The sequence below is a fragment of the Orbilia oligospora genome, assembly GCF_000225545.1.
Source record: "Orbilia oligospora ATCC 24927 unplaced genomic scaffold scaffold00076, whole genome shotgun sequence".
NCBI classification, from domain to species: Eukaryota; Fungi; Ascomycota; class Orbiliomycetes; order Orbiliales; family Orbiliaceae; genus Orbilia; species Orbilia oligospora.
This window is the reverse complement of record NW_011645633.1, coordinates 408,785-426,933: the sequence shown is the minus strand read 5'-3', so window position 1 is coordinate 426,933 and position 18,149 is coordinate 408,785. Positions and strand designations below refer to the sequence as shown.

The 18,149-nt window shown below is 43.6% G+C and overlaps 5 protein-coding genes across 5 annotated transcripts; 1 reads left to right on the top strand and 4 right to left on the bottom strand.

Moving 5' to 3' along the window:
* Positions 1 to 292: 292 nt before the first annotated feature.
* AOL_s00076g102 (uncharacterized protein) lies at positions 293 to 1,690 on the bottom strand (the record flags this gene model as incomplete). The annotated part of the gene is made up of 1 exon (XM_011122655.1): positions 293 to 1,690. The coding sequence occupies one exon, from the start codon at positions 1,688 to 1,690 to the stop codon at positions 293 to 295; it is 1,398 nt and encodes a 465-aa protein (XP_011120957.1).
* A 1,373-nt stretch (positions 1,691 to 3,063) lies between these two features.
* On the bottom strand, positions 3,064 to 4,512 carry AOL_s00076g101 (uncharacterized protein; the record flags this gene model as incomplete). The annotated part of the gene is made up of 1 exon (XM_011122654.1): positions 3,064 to 4,512. One exon carries the CDS (start codon positions 4,510 to 4,512, stop codon positions 3,064 to 3,066), a length of 1,449 nt encoding a protein of 482 aa, XP_011120956.1.
* A 2,108-nt stretch (positions 4,513 to 6,620) lies between these two features.
* On the bottom strand, positions 6,621 to 9,188 carry AOL_s00076g100 (uncharacterized protein; the record flags this gene model as incomplete). Its single annotated transcript, XM_011122653.1, has 1 exon — positions 6,621 to 9,188. One exon carries the CDS (start codon positions 9,186 to 9,188, stop codon positions 6,621 to 6,623), a length of 2,568 nt encoding a protein of 855 aa, XP_011120955.1.
* A 1,566-nt stretch (positions 9,189 to 10,754) lies between these two features.
* AOL_s00076g99 (uncharacterized protein) lies at positions 10,755 to 13,595 on the bottom strand (the record flags this gene model as incomplete). Its single annotated transcript, XM_011122652.1, has 5 exons — positions 10,755 to 10,975; positions 11,046 to 12,607; positions 12,735 to 12,966; positions 13,326 to 13,396; positions 13,591 to 13,595. 5 exons carry the CDS (start codon positions 13,593 to 13,595, stop codon positions 10,755 to 10,757), a joined length of 2,091 nt encoding a protein of 696 aa, XP_011120954.1.
* Positions 13,596 to 17,319: 3,724 nt separating this feature from the next.
* On the top strand, positions 17,320 to 17,941 carry AOL_s00076g98 (uncharacterized protein; the record flags this gene model as incomplete). Its single annotated transcript, XM_011122651.1, has 2 exons — positions 17,320 to 17,548; positions 17,628 to 17,941. 2 exons carry the CDS (start codon positions 17,320 to 17,322, stop codon positions 17,939 to 17,941), a joined length of 543 nt encoding a protein of 180 aa, XP_011120953.1.
* Between the last annotated feature and the right edge of the window lie 208 nt (positions 17,942 to 18,149).

Here is an 18,149-nt window from a genome sequence, read left to right as displayed (position 1 = left end):
CCTAGCCTGCATGCCCCGCGCTGACATTAGTTACATTGCCTTGGAATCCTGTTCTATGTGTAGTATGTCTCGGTATATTGCTGCATCAGACAGCGAATCGCTTGGAGCTCCAAGACCCCGCATCCCTGCTAGCCTACATGGGTAGCTTTCCGAGCCGAAAGGGCTCGTTTTTCCGAGCATCAGGAAAGGGATCCTACATACAAAATTCCAAGGCTGTCCATATTTGAAGCCGTTGTCTGTAAGTATTCTAGACTCGACCAGCAAATCCCTTTTTTAGATTCTTCTTACCAAACTACAATCCATCAAGCGGTAGTCTCTCTGCCAAGTAAACCTCAGACCATTTAAACTCCCTCGCCTGTTCCACCCTAGTAATCAAACAATCTTGTGCTTCAAACCATTCTTCAGGAGTGTCTTTGACCAAAACCACCCTCTCAAGTTTCGAAAGTTCATTCGTCTCGAACCATGATTTAACCCTCTCTGTCCTCCCATCCTCGCCCTCATAATCTCCACTTGCGGTGAACCAAGGAACTCTCATCCTTTTCAAAGTCCTCAACCAGGCACTCACGATCCTTCCATAAGCCTTTATAGCTTCTTCCTCCCAGAATCCACCTACAGATCCCTGATCGACATACAAACTCAAGCTCACCACATTAGGAATCCTCGTTCCCACTTTAGTGAGATACGTAGCGACGTTCAAAAAGTCCAGACACAAACCCAAATCCGTGATCCGCGTCAGATCTATCCCCTCTGGAAAGAGTGGTAAATTTCTATTACGATCTTTATGCAAATCTAACCAAACCCCCAACGTTCTCAACGTATTCGCTGAAGACCTCGTAAACAGCATTGGGTCGATAACATCGCCGCGTGGTTTTGATCGAAAATCGATATCGAAGTATACCTCCTCAAGCGCCTCCGGGCATGGAATCGTGTCTGGTGTTGCATATTTCAGAGCACTTTCCCCGGGGTTGAGACCCATAAATACTTCATCTTCGTCCGATAAAGGTTCGATCTTCTTCGGCCTCGAAGACAACGCCGGGTCCGAGAAGCGATATTCCGACGTTTTGACATGTAAAAATTTGAGAGTGCGATAAGCCGTACATGTTTCCATGAGTCTTGAAAAAGTACCATTAAACAATCGCGTATCAAACTCATACAAACTCGGAGAATACGCGCTAGCCGAGGGACTGTAGTAGCGTATTTTGATACTATTGAGAGCCGGGAACAACGGAAGAAGTGATACCCAACCACGGTAATATGCAATAATGTTGTTGTAACCGGATAGGTTCTCCGTATCAATGGTTACGTGACGAACAATATCCTGGAGGTTATGCAAACTACCGTCCGGGTCCAAGAACGCCGCTTGTATTTGATCCAGACGGGTTGTGGGCGTGATACCACGGTCTATTGCTGAGTTGTACACATATGCTAGATTAAGACGGCGGTAGAGGATCGGAAGGCTGGCTATGCGACAAACTCTTGAGCACAGTGAGAACTGTTTGATTTCTTTGATATTGAGATATGATAATATCGAGAGACGGAGCTCTAAAGGAATAGACTCGATACTATTGACCACATCTGATCCACTAGCCTCAGCCTCGGTCTCGGCTTCGGTGGAGGGTATATCCAAGTCATCCAGCGTTAGTTGTTGCAGTGGAGAGTCGGGCGGGGAAGTGGAATTCGTCGTCGACATTGAAGTATAATCTCAATAGCAATGAACAGTGGGAGTTCCAAAGAATAAAATCAAGTTGTAAGTCTAAGACTTATACTTATATGGAGAACCAGGGTCAGCGATAAACACCGAGAAGTACATCGACGTCATCAACGATCAGAGCGTTTATAACCCTACCTGCGGGTATTTGAGTAAAAACCAAACTTATGAACGATGTCTTCGCTTAGCAGAGTGGAATCTGGGGATCAAACGCATACGGGAGAAACGGTATCAATTGGGAGAGATCGGAAGACTAAGAAGGAGAGAAGGATCTGAGAGTAGATTGTCATCACATCGACGACGTAATGCAATGTAACACAAGAAAGATAAGCCCGAACGCGTGCTAAAATACGACGGCACGCAACGCACTTCGGGGCCTCTCGCACGCGTAGCACCTGAATCATTCAGCTAGTCAGTTTTAAATTTAAGACACCTCACGATACGAAAATATTTAAAACGCTTAAATCATCTATTGGATTATAATAAAATTCATTATATTGATATAGAAAGTCATGAGCCAGCTATCGTGATTACAAAGTTTTTAATTATCCCTCGAACAATTGGTCCTCGACCAAGATATATATATCGATATCGCCAAAAAGGCGATTAATACGTAGTATAGATAACTCTACGGATTTCGGGGTCCCCCTTATTGAATCTAAGGACCCCTTTATATCAAAATTTACTAAAAGCACCATGAGTTACTTGATAAATATTAAGCTGTCATCTGAATTGTGGGTTCCAGTCAGTAATTTACTAAATTTCTATCAATGTTTTAGAATAATCACCAAACTACTTCTTATTTATTTACTAACTTCAGAATTATTAGTACTAATCCAACTATTTCAGCTAGTATGGAAACAAGAAGGTAGATAAACAGAAAAAAAGTTAGGTATAGGAGGTAAGTAGGAAAGTAGGCAGGAAGACCAATAGCTAGATCGTTACATTCTTTATCTAGTATCTACATCTGTTTCTATATACATGCGATTTGAATTTTTGTTAGATTCTAATGACATCATAGTATTACCTGGTTCTTTTTGGTTCTGGGAACTATATTTCCCTTTTTAAAAAACTTCGAGTACAATCTATCATAAGTATGATTTTGAATCCGACAAGGGGACCCGGAAGAATTCCTTCAGTATAGAACTATATCGATACATTGAGTTTGGTATCATACATAAGATTATCACAGACTAACGATCCGTTATGTTAGGTAATATCATAGCTAGCGGCTAGTAGTCTCGAGACTAGAAAGTGGTATAATCCGTAGAATATAAAATATATACTAGCTTTAACATCAATTGTTATATACGGATATTGAATGACTATAAACCAAGATATAGAAGTAGATATACTTAACTCTCCCCGGTCTCCAAATAAACCTCTCTATCAAACCCCATCCCACTCCCAAACCTCCCTTTCTCAACCTTCCCATTCTCAAAATTCCTCCTCAAACTCCTCCACTCTAGTCTCCAATTCCCCCTTTCATCCCTCAAAACATCACACCATAACTCCAACATCTCAAGGATATCATTCAACCGATTCTTCGGTATAAAATAAAGTCTAAACTCCACGGTCTCCAATCTATCCATCCCAGACCTCAACCAAAACGTAACCGCCTCTATCACCGCCGAAATAGTCAATTTCCCCGCGGGAAGAGACTCATTTCTCGGTCCTCTTCTCGCCACCGTTTCGAGGTTTTCAATTTCATCCCTCATCGGTGCTTCGATGCTTACCTTCTTTAATTTAGACAATACCGCCATTTGCGCAAACCGTATGGAAGGCTGATCCCTCCTCGCCGAAATATGAAACCCAATAGCAGTCGAACATACCAACTCAAACTTCTCAACATTAGGAACCCTCCTAACCGCCTCCTCAAGTCTTTCATGATATCTCTCCGTATCAATCCCCAATCTAAACTCCCTAACATTCTCATAAACAACATCCTCACTCTCCGGAAAAATCGGAGCCACAGGTGCAGCCAGAGAGAACAGAATAAACGGCGGTATCGCCAAAACCTCCAATTTCTCCAAATTCTTCGATATAGGGATAATAGCGCGAAGAATCCCAGGTCCTATCGCATCGGCGATAAAATTACAATATCGTGGCCTGAAAGGAGTAACCAACCCCAACTCTTTCAAGGAAATTGGAAATAATTTCGCCGCGTTACCATCTATATCCCTCCACGCATCCGGTAAATCATAACTATATTCGTCATCAAATCCCCAACCAAGGGTACCCACAAACCCCCAGTTTTCCGGTGATAATCGATAGTAATTATTCGCATCAAAGCGAATATTCGAATCCAAAGCGCCCCCGCCAAACGTATCCACTTCAAAAACTAAACTCCTAAGCTTCTCATAAAACGAAAACTTCGAGAATCCAAGCAACGTAGACCGTAATATCCGTTGATCCATTAGAAAACTTCCAGATGGCGAACTCATCTCCGGCGAGAACACAAGCTTGATACCCTTAACATTGGGGAATGCAGCATCAAGATCGGTGTTTTCGATACAGGAGCGGGTGAATGTGCAGATATCATTAGGACCCCTGACGCCACTATTCGCAGTATCCAAGACGAGCTGTTCGACTCGACTCCCAATATTGCTGAGCCTACCACCGCTTTGAAAAGCTAGGATCGATTCTGGATTGAGTTTTATATTGCGGAAAAGCTGGACAATGGTGAGACGACGGAAGGGCTTTGAGGCCAAGGAGAGACTCCCAATGTCTTTGACTGATAGATATGAAATAATAGCAATGAAGAGTTCGGATGGTATGGAACCGAAGGCCGATTGTGTCGACATCTTGAATGACTAGCTAACTTCTTAGCTATCAGCCAACTAATAATTTTATAGAAAAAAATAGAAATCGCGGAAAAGAGTGGTATGGAGGATATGACGTAAGATAAACCGACCAGATCACAGTCTGGTTACGAGACCAACGAACAGAAGCCTCGAGGTCATCGACATGCACCTATTTATACGACGCGGGGCAAATTCACTAGAGTTGAACGAGTGGGTACCTAGTTAAACAGCAAACCTGAATACCTGAGGTACCTAAACCAATCTAAGAGCGAACGACTCGGAGGCCTAGGCGTGCCTAAAGTTGAATAATTTCGAGGAAAGATCTCGCACTGTGCGAAGCCAACGTTCCAAGGGACAAAAGCGAACCATTTTACAACGTACAACTCAGAACTAGTTATATGTATATGTGCTTGCATACCGCGTATATTGGTATGTACTTAAGCTGTAGTTATACGTATGTTCTGGATTCGAGGCTAGGTATATTCAGCTGGAGGTACGTATACTTGGAAGTACTGAAAAATAGTAGACGAGACTGGAGCCCCTGCCTCAAAGCACCTGGATCCGAGGCTAACGAGGCTGTAGGTTTTGAGATCAAGGTTACATCGCTCCTTTCTACATACGTATACATTCTTGGATCCAAGTCCTATGTATTTCTACCTTATAATTAAGCGTATTGCGAATTAAATAAAAACGCACTTCTATAAATCCGAGATATATACATAGTGATCACGAAACGTTACCAGCTGTTCATCCAGTCTCAATCTAGCAAAACTACCATCCACCGCTTAGACCTTCGTCGAAATTTCTTTCATTAGTCCTGCTATACTCGACTTCGCTCTTCTTCACCTGACGAGCAGTGACGAGGTATACACCCTTGTCCTCGCGACTATTTTACCGATTTCTTCGCGGAAATAAGGAAGCCCACCTAAGATTACCACGAGAACAAAATTAGCATCCAATAATCATATTATAGTTAATCGATCCAATCCAATCGCCTCATAACTTACAACCATTACCAAATATACACTTGATCTGGTGGCCCACCGCGGCACGACCAGTCAAAGGAGATCCTAAAGGCACCGCACACTGAGGCTGGCAAACCCAACTGGCGACTTACTCGTGGGAACCACCATGTTAGATGTTGAAATCTGATCGCGGACTTCTTTTTCTTCCTATAATACTAAATAGTTAGCCTGGGTCACTTTACAGATAGTGTGAAGAATTCACCAAAAGATGTATACTATACTACTTACAATCATCCAAAAGCCCAAGATATCGCGGATGAGCAGCTATGCGAGCGAGAATAACTCAACAACGATGAGTTCGGCGGAGGAATATGAGGAGGGAGAGCCAAATGAAGATGAAGACGGCGACGAAGGAAAAAATAAATCTATGTATATAATAATCGGTTCTGTTTGTGGGGCCACCCGGTAGTTTGGGAGGGAATTCCTTTTCCTACTTCAAGAGAGAAATATATAATATGTAGGAGGGTATCCTATGGTGCTTTGCGAGGATAAAACCGTTTCAGTTTGGGATCCTGGATGAGAGTAAACAAGAACGGCTGAGAAATATTAAATGGTCGTTGGGGACATACTTTATAAATTTATGTATGTAGAGGAAGATGTTCATGGGAGGGAAATAGGATAGGCCTGTGGGGGGAGTCAAGTATTTATACTTATTTACCATATGTATATAAACTCAGATCAATTGGGGATATAATACTTATTTACAGGCCTATTTAGCCTGGTGATTTATATTTAATTAAGTTTTAGTATTGATTTCAATTCAAGGATTTACAGACTATCTATCTATCTTTCTACACATCTAATTAACTACTAGGAGGTAAGTACCTACTTAGTACGTACGTAGGTTCGGGCTATCGGTCCGTTAATTAAGTATATAAGCCGTTGATTTTAAAATATCTATCACGAAGCCAATCCGCACGACCCCTTTATCAAACGAGTCTTGTTATGTATAGCAATTCAACTTTGTATGAAAAACATAATGACATACACGCAGGCAATGCAAATACAAAATAGAGCTAAGTATAAAATCAGACGCTGTGATGGATACAAAATACATATAAATCAAATTTAAAGGTAATATACTCAAGACACCGCAACCGAGAGATTCTCAACCGTCCACTCCAACTTGGGTCTCTTATTCTCCCACCGCACGTTACAAATCCACCCGGGCCCTACCGCAGAATCAACTTCATCTTCCAGTTCTTTCCTCTCGAAAATAACTTTCTCCAAGTCGTCAGCTCCATTCTCAATCCAATAGATCACCAACTCTGCCAGTCTCTCTATAGTATCCTTAGGAACTTCACCAAGCTCCTTCCTCCTGCCGTGATTTATATTCTCCCCTTCCTGTCCCACTCTCACGGGTACCATAAAAGTCTTTAACCCCTTAATCTTTTCCATCTTTTCAAGTACCCCTCTTCTCCATGGCCCCGATACACCTTTAGCAGGTAGTAAATACCCCTCACCACCAGCCGTAGTAACAATCAGCATCAATGACTTCAAATCCACAAACCTCCTCGCGATCTCATCCATAAACCCGGGGACATCGAAAGAAGCCATATTAACCCATATCTCCTCCACCCCTCTCTGAACTCTAACCTCATCGATCCTACTCCCCGGGACAAGATCGATCGATTCCCCAGCAGATATATACTCCAAAACCACCTTTTCAGGTTTCCCACCCATACAAGCCAAAACCTCGAATATATCCACTTTCCTCCTATAAGCAACCCTCCTCCTAGGTTTGAAATTAATCAACCTAACATCCTTCAACGCCGGTGCGATAGCCACCATATCCTTTCCATCATCAAAGTCGTCTACTCCCGAATCCAAGACGCTTTCTAGAAAATTTGCATTTTCGTCTGTGAGATATCCTGGTTTATCTTCTGGTTTTACTTCGTTCCCTTCTTCGACCGGTTCGTCGAATATTCCGTGACGGTCTTCCCAGAGTTTTACAACGAAGTCGACCCAGCGGATTTTCTTCCAGAATTTGACTTTTCGGAGGGATAAGAACATGGCTTTGATGAATTGAGCGTCCAGGGCGCTGAGGGAGTCCAGAGGGCCGGTGTTGACGAGGGCACTCATTCTGTCGTAGCGTATCTGTCCATAACTGACTTTTATCCTTCGAACAGCACTGAAAACTCCCAATCCAGTTTCTCCCTCTTCTTCTTTCCCCCCGTCTTTTTCAGAGGTATACATACACTCCTTCATAAACGTACACAATTCATTAGCAAGCCCAATATACCTCGTCCGAATCACAATCCCAAACACCGCATCGGCGATATAATGTAGCTCTCCACCCTTTTGAAACGCCTTTAAAGCATCAGAGGAGATATTAACGTGTTTGAAGATCCGACGGATGGCGAGTGAACGACATCGTTTGGAACATAGTGAGAATTCTTTCATGTTGTAGAGGGGCAGGAAGTTGAAGACGTGTAAGATGATTTCGGGAGGGATGGCTAGGATGGTGGTGGGCTGTGTGGGGTCGTATACCCATGGTGGTTCTGGCTCTGGCTCGGGTTCTGCGGGGGCCGTTGTTTCTTCGGTGGGGGGGTCGGTTGCTTCGGTTTGTTCTGCTTGTTCTGGTTGTCCTGCTGGGTCTACGGGGTCCACTGCTGGGTCTCCTGGTGGTGGGACTTCCTCTCCAGCTGCAGCTTCAGCTTCATTCCCCTCCACCGCTGGCTCCACTGGCTCCACTGGCACTTCTACTCCAGCTGCTTCTTCTGCAACAACAGCTTCCACACCATCTTCAGTATTATTCACCACCACATTCTCTTCTGCAGCCGGTAATACATCTGGTAATACACCTTGAATCTCTTCAACCACAGCTACTTCTTCCACAGCAGCAACAGCAGGAGCAGGAACTTCCTCTCGTTCAGCTACCTCTTCGTTCGCAACAGGTACCACCATAGCCTCCCCTTCTAACACCGTAATCTCCCTCATAGTAGGCGTAGAAGGCTCGCTCGACTCCGGTGTATCGGTTTCCAGTATCGCACCTTCTATTCTCGATGAAGAAGATGAAGATAAAGGAACATCTTCATCTAGGGTACCAGTTTGAATATCAGACGGAGGTACCCCTTCATCTATAATCAACGGTGTAGCCTCCTGCTCTGTATCGTCTACAGACGCAGTAGAAGGTATCGACGGTACCTCAATACTACCATCCACAAAAACAACCGAACTTGCCGAATCTATTCTCTCACCGTCTTCACCACCAATTCTTCGTTCTAAACTAACATCTTCTAGCTCATTCGTAACCGAAGAAGCAGAAGATGATCCAGAAGATACAATGACCCAATCCGCAGGAACATTCGAACTCGAACTCGAACTCGAGCCGGAAGAGGGTATACCATCCTCCACACCCCCATCACCATCATCACCACCATCAGCAGCAGCAGTAGTAGTTGTAGTAGTAGTAGTATCCATATCTACCACACTATCATTCTGAATCGTAGGTATAGCTGGGGGTATAAGTATCGTCTCGTCCGAAGTTATAGGTGTGGGTGTAGGTGTAGGTATAGATGTAGATGTAGATGTAGATATAACAGCCTCGTCGTCATGATCGCCATCGTTGTTATCTACCGCCATGTTCGAAACCGTCGCTATTTCTAGCTCTAAACCCGCAGCCTCGTTTGTAGCTGTACTCGTCGACATAGCTACTACGTAGTAGTACTACTACTTATTATACCGTCCGTAGGGATTATTTCGTATAGTATATATGAAAATGATATAAAATGAAATCAGGAAGGATATAAACTGATGATATGTAGATATAGATATCCCTAATCTAGGACATACCCATCCATCTATCTAAATATCTCCTGTAAGGCAAAACTACAACTTCAAAGGAATTAAAAGAAAGAGACAACAGAAAGATTCCCTTTTATACCATTCACTCATTCACTATTAAAGAAGAGGGGCAATTGCAAAAAAAGAAATCCAAGAAATCCTGTCAGCAAGACACGCATCCGCAGTCCCCCCTCCTCCCCTCCATTATATTGCCGACTCCAAAATCCAATCCAATCCAATCAAATAGAAAAGATACAAAAAAGCGCATAAGACCAAAAAAAAAAAAAAAAAAAAAAAAGATTAACTTACGTAGGATTCGATTTCCACTTCTTCTTTTTTTTTTGCGTCCCGAGGGTAAAAGGTGGGGGAGGCAGATCAAGAGCTGTCAAAAAGGATCCAGCCATATCATATGCATCCACATGCATGATACCCACCCGGATCCTAATTCGTCCGCCACAATTACCTTACTTCTTCTATTCCTTGGTCCGCGAAAGAAAGAAAAACATGTAAGAACAAGCATCATGCATAACTTTACCCCATTATATTGTATTATAATCAACTATCGTTATATGTACCGTATCGTATCGTTCAATAGGGTGGCTCAGGGTAGTTAAGATGGCTTGCTCGTAACAAGGATTAACGAAAAAGTGGGTCTTTCTCTAGTTTCCGATAATCACGAAACCGAAAAAAAAAGAGTCATCTAGAAAACCTTGGTATACTGACTTACTTACATAGGCGAATAGTAAGGTCAGTATTTGCCAGGGTTTCAAAGTGCATTCGCTGCAGGATCATTGCGACTACCGAGCCGTGTACAGTACAGGTGGTGGGCCCATATGCACACTTCTTACTTAGCCATCAGACGTCTGATACACCTCAGCTCGCCTCCAACCACAACCTACAAACACCATCCACACATCTCACTTAATAGCTAAGCTAAGCTACCTCCCAGACTACTCCCAGCAAGTAAGCTACATCACGGAATAATTTGTTTCTTCTGTTCAATCGATTCTAATTCGTTTCATTCCATTCCACCCTTCCCCGATCTAAAGCTCGCTGACAGACAGACAGAAAGACCGACAGACAGACAAGATACATCTAAGAAACCGAAAACCAAGGTAGAGTTTCCTTCCAACATATATCGCCCGCCCCGCTCTAGCTATACACATCCCTCCCTTATCCCCTCCCATCCGTTTTTTTTCTCTTTTATTATTACAATCCAGGATAATAATAAAAAAAATCGGGATTTCTCCACATAATAAAAAGAAGAAAAAGAAGAAGAAAAAACGCACGATAACCGAAATTTCCTTGCAGCAATCAATATACCGTTCCACAACCCGGAAAAACAAAAAAAAACACAAAGAACACCCAAGAAAGACCCCTCCCCGAATTTCCCTTCCTGTATAACACTCGACCTTTTTTAAGATTTTCTTTTTACTCGACAGTAACTGACTTGGCCAAGTTTCTGGGGAAGTCCACGTTAAGGCCCTCGAGAACAGCCAGCCAGTAGGCAATCAACTGCAGGGGAAGAACGTTCAAAATACCCTGTAGCACATCCACAGTCTGGGGGACCTCGATACGCTCGCACTGTTCGTGAGCAAAGGCTTCGTCTCCCTCCGCGCATATCACAATAGGACGTCCGCCACGGGCGATAACTATATTCAAAAAAAAGAACTTGATTAGCATTCATTCGGATCACTCAAAACTTAGGAAGGGGAACCATACCCTGCTGGTAAGCATTCAACGACTTGGCAAAAATGTCATCTCTGGTCAAAATCATAATGATTGGCAAGTTCTCATCAACGAGCGCCAAAACACCGTGCTTCAATTCACCAGACATAACCGCCTCGCAATGCAAGTACGAAATCTCCTTGATCTTCAAGGCACCTTCCAGAGCTGTTGCGAACTGGTGACCACGTCCCAGCAACAACAACGACTTCTGGCCCTGGAAGAACCTCTTGCACATCTCCTTGATAGCACTGTCCTGGTCCAGGAGAGTCTTTATCTGTCCTGAAATTCGGCCGAGACCTTCCATGATCTCTCCTCGTTTCTTCGATTTGGATGCTCGGTCCTCGCTCAAGCTCAACGCAAACATGACAAGTGCGACGTATTGAGATGTGTAAGCCTTGGTCGAGGCAACACCGATCTCCGGTCCAGCATTAATGTGAACACCGCAATGCGTGAGCAGAGAGATGGACGAACCAACAACGTTAACAATACCAACGCAGAGGGCGCCTCTCTCCAAGCAGAACCTCAAAGCCATCAGGGAATCTGCGGTCTCACCGGACTGCGAAACGAACACACAGGTATCGTCTCGGAACACGGGGGCCTGTCGATCCAAAAAGTCGGACGCCAATTCAACCGCGATAGGGATTTCTGTCAACTCCTCAAAGATACCACGGACGGCCATGCAAGAGTGATAGGAGGTACCGCATGCGATGAAGATAATCCGTCGGCAACGTCTGATGGTGGAAATAAATCTACTAAGTCCACCGAGAGTCACTGTCTTGTTTTCGAGATCCAGACGACCACGCATGGTATTGACGACGGACTCTGGCTGCTCGAAGATTTCCTTCTGCATAAAGTGCTCGAATTTACCCTTCATGATCTCCTGAAGCTCCATTTCGAGGGTCTGGATGCTTCGAACGGCACTGGTGGTTCCCTCATCCTTCTTCATACGATGGATGTTGAGCTGACCCTCGTGGATGTGAGCGATATCATCGTCCTCGAGATAGAGGACCTTCTTGGTGTGCTCGATGATGGCAGAAGGGTCGGAGCTGAGGAAGAACTCAGCGGGTTCGGGCAAGCCATTGTCGCTGAGGAAAGCACGAGATTGCGACCTGTGGAGGAGGGACTTATCGGGAGGAGCGAGGAGGGTGTTTGATTTCTTAGCGGCGAGGTTGTGGCTGGCCTTTTCGGGTGAGAGGGCGGCACCCTCGAGCTCGGAGTATTCGACATCAACAAAGTCGACCTTAAGCTTCTTGCTTGTCTTTACACCGATAACGAGCGGGGAACCCCTTCTGGCGGCGATGACCTCGTGTGGGAAATGGGTCGACTTGATCAACAGACCGAAAGCGCCTTCCAGCTCCTTAATAATGGCTTTGGCGAGGGTGGTGAAGTCGATACCTGGGTTTGTATCGTAGACGAATTTGGCCAACTTTGCGATACATTCGGTATCGGTTTCGGTCTCGAACTTGAGGCCTTTAGACTCGAGGACGGACTTGAGTTCCTTGTAGTTGGTGATGATACCGTTGTGGACGACGGTGAACTCGAAATTTGGGTCGGATCTATTTGTTTAAAACATGCATACATTAGAACCTGACTTACTATCCACCCATAGAAACACCACCATTGTTTCTATTCTACGTGTGTTTTTATGATAAAAATTAAAGAGGAAAAGGAAGAAATAAATACCTATGAGGATGGCAGTTGAGACGGGAAGGCTTTCCGTGGGTGGCCCAACGGGTGTGAGAGATAGCAGCGTGGGAGACAAAAGTAGCCTCTGGGTCGGGATTGGCCGCCTCGATGAGTTCACGGAGCTTGATGACCTTGCCGACTTCCTTGAAGGAGAAGGTTTCGCCTTCCTTGTCACCGTCGATAACGAGACCAGCGGAATCGTAACCTCTGTATTCGAGTCTCGACAGACCTATTTTAAAAAAGATTTGTGAGGGGTTCCAGTCAGCCGGTTAATGCTTTCCGAGAAATCACGGACACGGTATTTGGAATAATTGGGCGGATAACAACAACACACAAGGATGTGCGTAAGTACTGACACGCCCAGAATAGCGGGGCACCAGCAGTGCCAACCGGTACCGGTACGGTTATCAGTACTGAACAGCAGAAACACCAGCAGAAGCAGAAGCAATGAGCGTGTAGCTGTCTGCTAAGGCTGTCGTAGCTGGTAGTACAGCTGATCCGAAGCTACCACGATATGATGGAGAAGAATAAGAGGAGGAGGAGGAGGAGGAGGAGGAGGAGGAGGAGGAAGGAACGAATGGAACTAACCTTGGAGCATGCACTCGAGGATGAACTTTCGGTCTCGCTCAACGAGATAGTTCAAGTATCCAAAGATTCCACTTTAGACACCAATCAATCAGCCAATCAGCCAATCAGTCAATCAATCAATCAATCCGCCAAATAAGCTGACGTGTAATGTTCGTGAAGCTCAATTGGAACGATAAATGGCGAATTCCAGTCGAATTGAAGCTCCAGAACGGGACAATTGAAGAGTAAGGGAGGGAGGGAGGGAGGGGAGGAAGACAGGACATACCACATGTTGAACTAGCTGAATTAATAAGACTATCGGTATTCGGAAGAGTGGGTAATAGGAGGTAGGCGATGAAGATGAAGATAATGAAGATGAAGATAATAAGAGAGTTCTAGTTCTTGTTTTCGGGTGAAAGGTCGGAGAGGAGAATGAAGAAGAGGAGGAAGAAGAAGAGGAGGAGCAGCGGACTGGGATTATTGGTTAGTTCAGGTCGAGTCGGTTTTTATGCGGCAGTTTCTCCGAGCTGCACTGCACTACAACCCAACTGGTTAGCTTTGATTCCAATTCCAAAACACAACCTGCGTATGCTGTTGAGTATAATAAATAAATATGAATCAGGGAGAAGAATAAAGAAGAAGAGGTGGGAAATAGAAGAGAAAAGAAGGGAAGTGAAGTGAAGTGGAGAGGAGGGGGAAGAGGAGCTAATTTATAGCAGAAGAAGAAGCAGAAGAAGAAGAAGAGGAAGAAGAGCTTATTTACACTTCTTTGCTCACAGCTAAGCTAAGCTACGCTATTGATGACAACAGCACTCTTGATTGCCCTTTTTTTTTTACAAAGAACAAACAGAAGAAGAACAAGGAGAAGTATATCTCCTCAATCGAATCGAATCATGAGCTTCCACCAAGCACGTTGTGGATAGCTTGTCTGGCCCAATAGCTTGAGAGGTAATGGTGCTAGGCTATAGGGCTGATATTGGCCGGGCTGGCTGGCTGGCTGAACGGGTGGATGGCTGACAAGCGAAAGCAACCACAATTGCAAGCAAACTTATCCCTCTTCTGGCTTCTATTCCTAGAACCCCGACTATCCTACACTTCTTTCTACTGCAAATGTGGAGTATAGGTATAGGATTCTTTTCTTTTGTTTTTCACTTTCGGCAAGGGAAAAAAAGAATAATGAAAAGGGAAGAGGGAAAGGAATACGGGCTGAGAACAAAAAGGAGGATTATAAGCTGATATCTGATCTTACTGCAGAACTGTCTAGAATATCATACGATATGGTAGATACTCAGGTAGTATCAGCTGGAGATATCGATATCGATATCTGGATCTCCAGAACACCGCAGAACTTGAATTCAAATTCGAAGTTGGTAGATAGATAAAAGGATAGAGGGATAGAGGGATACTGTGTCCTTCAATCGTCCACGATATCTTCCCCCCCCCCCCTTTGTTCCTTTCTTCTCTTCTGACTATCTTCAAGCGCTTAAGCTTCTACTGGATCGATATAGCTCCAGATACCCTTATGAAATTATGTAATGAATTGGAATGGACCTGAGGAATGCAAAAAAAAATGCAAGTGCAGAACTGTACTAGTTAACTTACCCTGATCTGATCTGATCTGATGGCTTAAGCTTATGCTATGTCTCTCTCGAATATATATATTACTAATCCTGCGCGACCGGCTCTTTGAATTCGAACTCGAAAGGATATGAAATAGAAATAAAATAAAAAATAGTCAATTGATATCGATGTCTTCTGAATTCAAAGTGAAAATCAAGTCAGGGACAGCCCCTCCTCTCTTTATACCCCATGGTTATTCACATTGCAACTGCGCAGTTATAGCCAACATCTTAGATCTACATCCCACCTCTCTCCATTCCAATAGTTAGTGCTTTCTCTTTTTTGGACTTCCTTACCTTCGCAAGATTGCACACTGCTATTTTCAGATCCATGGGTCCTGCCAAGGGGTCCTGGGCCCGGTGGAGAACGTCACAGTCAAAGAAAAGAAAAAGCAAATTACAATCCACCATCTTTCTCTTCTTTCTTTTCTTTTCTTTTCCCAAAAAAAACATCTTCGCGAACGGAAACTTGCATCGAATCCCAACTTGATAGTCAGTTGGTTAGTAAGTATAAGTCAGTAAGTAAGCAATTATATTGACTGACAGGCAAAGGCAAAAATTTAAACAAAAAAGGGTGACCTGACATCTGCATTGATCATGATCCCTCGCCATGTGAAGTTCCAGCCGACATGTACATGTACTGTCTGCGTATGTGCATCTGGAATGTGTATGTCGACCATGCATGCATGCGCAGACTTCATAACTTTCGAAGATATAAAAAATTATTCCGCATCGACAATCCCCAATAACCTTTCTTTCCCCCCCTCACCTCTCTTTCGAGAGATTCGATCGAATCCATACACAGTAGATCAATAATGATATTAAATGTATAGATTATAAGTCTCGAATTCAACAAGTTATTAACTTTCAAAAAAAAAACGACCTCACGATCAATCGATCAACTCGCATCCATCGTTTCGACTTGCCGGAACCAGTATTTGCACTGCACACCCCCCTCAACAAACGTTACAAACCCTTTCGAGTTCCAACATACTTCCGCCCCCATTTTTTCAGACATTATCAATTGATCAATGCGCATGCGCATGCGATTGTATCGATTGATTGGATATAGATCATAATAATAAACAAAACATATGGAACATGTATTGTAACTATAGGCCACACGGCATTGCCGACACAAGGTAACAAGGAGGCGTTTGTAGTTTCTAGAAAAATCAACATTATTAAGCTTAAGGAAGGAGAAATAGAAGAGAGAAACTCGAAGTTTAAACCTGAAAGGATTGCTATATTTACCCACAAAATCCACTCTAAACCGAAAAGTCAGTCTTCCCGTCCCCCAAATGTCACCTTTCAATCTCGTCTCTCTATAAAATAGCTTATTTTTGTCTTACCTTCTTTTTTTTTCGGACCAAGTAGAAGAATTTTCTGCTTAGTTAGTTAAGACTAATTAGTAACCTTGTTAACGCCAAGGTCTCTCCCACAGCGAAAAGAGAGTATCATATGTAAAAGTCAATTATAGATTTCTGTTTCCCGCCACCGATGATGTAATAATAATAAACGGGCTAGTACCACTCTCGATAAGGGGGAAAGATAAAAAAGACAGTATCCCAGCTGAACTATGCATTCTGTATGGAAAAAAAAGGACCCTGTCCGTATACGCCCTCCATTGACGGCATCTCGCAGGATGTTTAATTGCGGTGGGGCCAACTTGGAGCTAAGCCTCACGGTATCATCCGGAAATACCACAACTTCAACGCAAAATATCTCCTTTAATTCTCAAATTGAATTGAATTCATGAATGGAACAGAGTATCAACTTCTCTGCTCGATATCGAAATCCATATTATAATTATAGCCCACGGGACTTTAATAGATAGTCGTATCAAAACATAATATATCAATTGTAAAAAAAGTTTCTTTGTTATATATATAATATACATTAATTAGACTGTACAGTTCCGTAAATAGCACATATTACCGTAATCGTTCTCCCCGCCACATGGCATAACATGCACGCCTATCGATCCCATGCGTATTTAGTAATTAATTGAACAAGAAATCCTATTTCGAGAACATATATCTATGTCCGTATTAGCATAACATGCAAAATACAAAATAAAAGTTTTGCTTTTATCCGTTGCGCTGATAATCCCCCCGCTCTGTCCCCCCTCTGTCTCTCTCTCTTCTACAAACCCCACGGGGACTTCCACATCTCCCGTACATACGTCTGCCGAAATCATCGTTAGCGAATTATAACCCCCACTCGTATCCCGTCCTCTCCTTCCTTCTGAATCCAGCCGAAGGATATTACATACTACTATAGCTCTGTCTGCATCCATAGTATACAGAAAAACAAATGTATACCAAGCGATAACGACTAAAAGAAAAAAACCCTCCGTTACAAAAGAAGGAAAGTAAGATAGTCAAAAAAAAGACATGCCGCCAAAAAGAACCAAGGGCTCAACCGCCCTAAAACCTCGAACCTCGAAATCTAGAATCACAAAATCTTCAGCTTCTTCTTCTTCGACAAAAGCAACTCCACGGACTTACACTCCTCGGAAGACAAAATCTAGATCATCTATTAAATCCACAGAAAACATTCCTTCCAGGTCATCGTCGACAAATACTAGGCAGGCTGGTGCGGCGTCGTCTCGGCCTATGAGAAGTTAGTGTTTCTTATTCCCCTCTTATATATCTACACCATTCTTCTTTCGTTCTAATTGAAGAGTTAATTGTATGAACAGCCCGCCAGAAGAAAAAAGTAAGCACATCAGGAACCTCAATCTCCACACTCCGCGACTCTCCAGAACCATCGCAGAGTCCTTCGCCATCTCCACCAGACCACCACCACCACCATCACACGACTCGACAAAACGTTGGTAGTGCGGAAGAAGCGACATGGTTTTATGGATTGGACATTTTTAGATCCGTTACACAACATGCACGGGAGTTCCTTTCAGGATTGGGGTATGGATTTGGGAATAGTGGTAATAGCGCTTCTGAGAATAAATCTACGGGGAAGAAGGTAGGGAGGAAGAGAGGACCGAGGAAGAAGTGAGACGGTTTTGATTAATTCTGAAGGGGCCTATATATCTTGCTCCTAAGTAATTAATCCACTCTTGTTTCGATTGTTAATTGGAGACTTGGTGTTTAGTCTTCTTTAACGTTAATATATACGTATTGGACGGCCTTTGAGGTCAATGGGGCTTTTCTGTTAAAATCGCTGGGTGAAGATGGCATAAAAGTACAATACATGCATTGCGAAA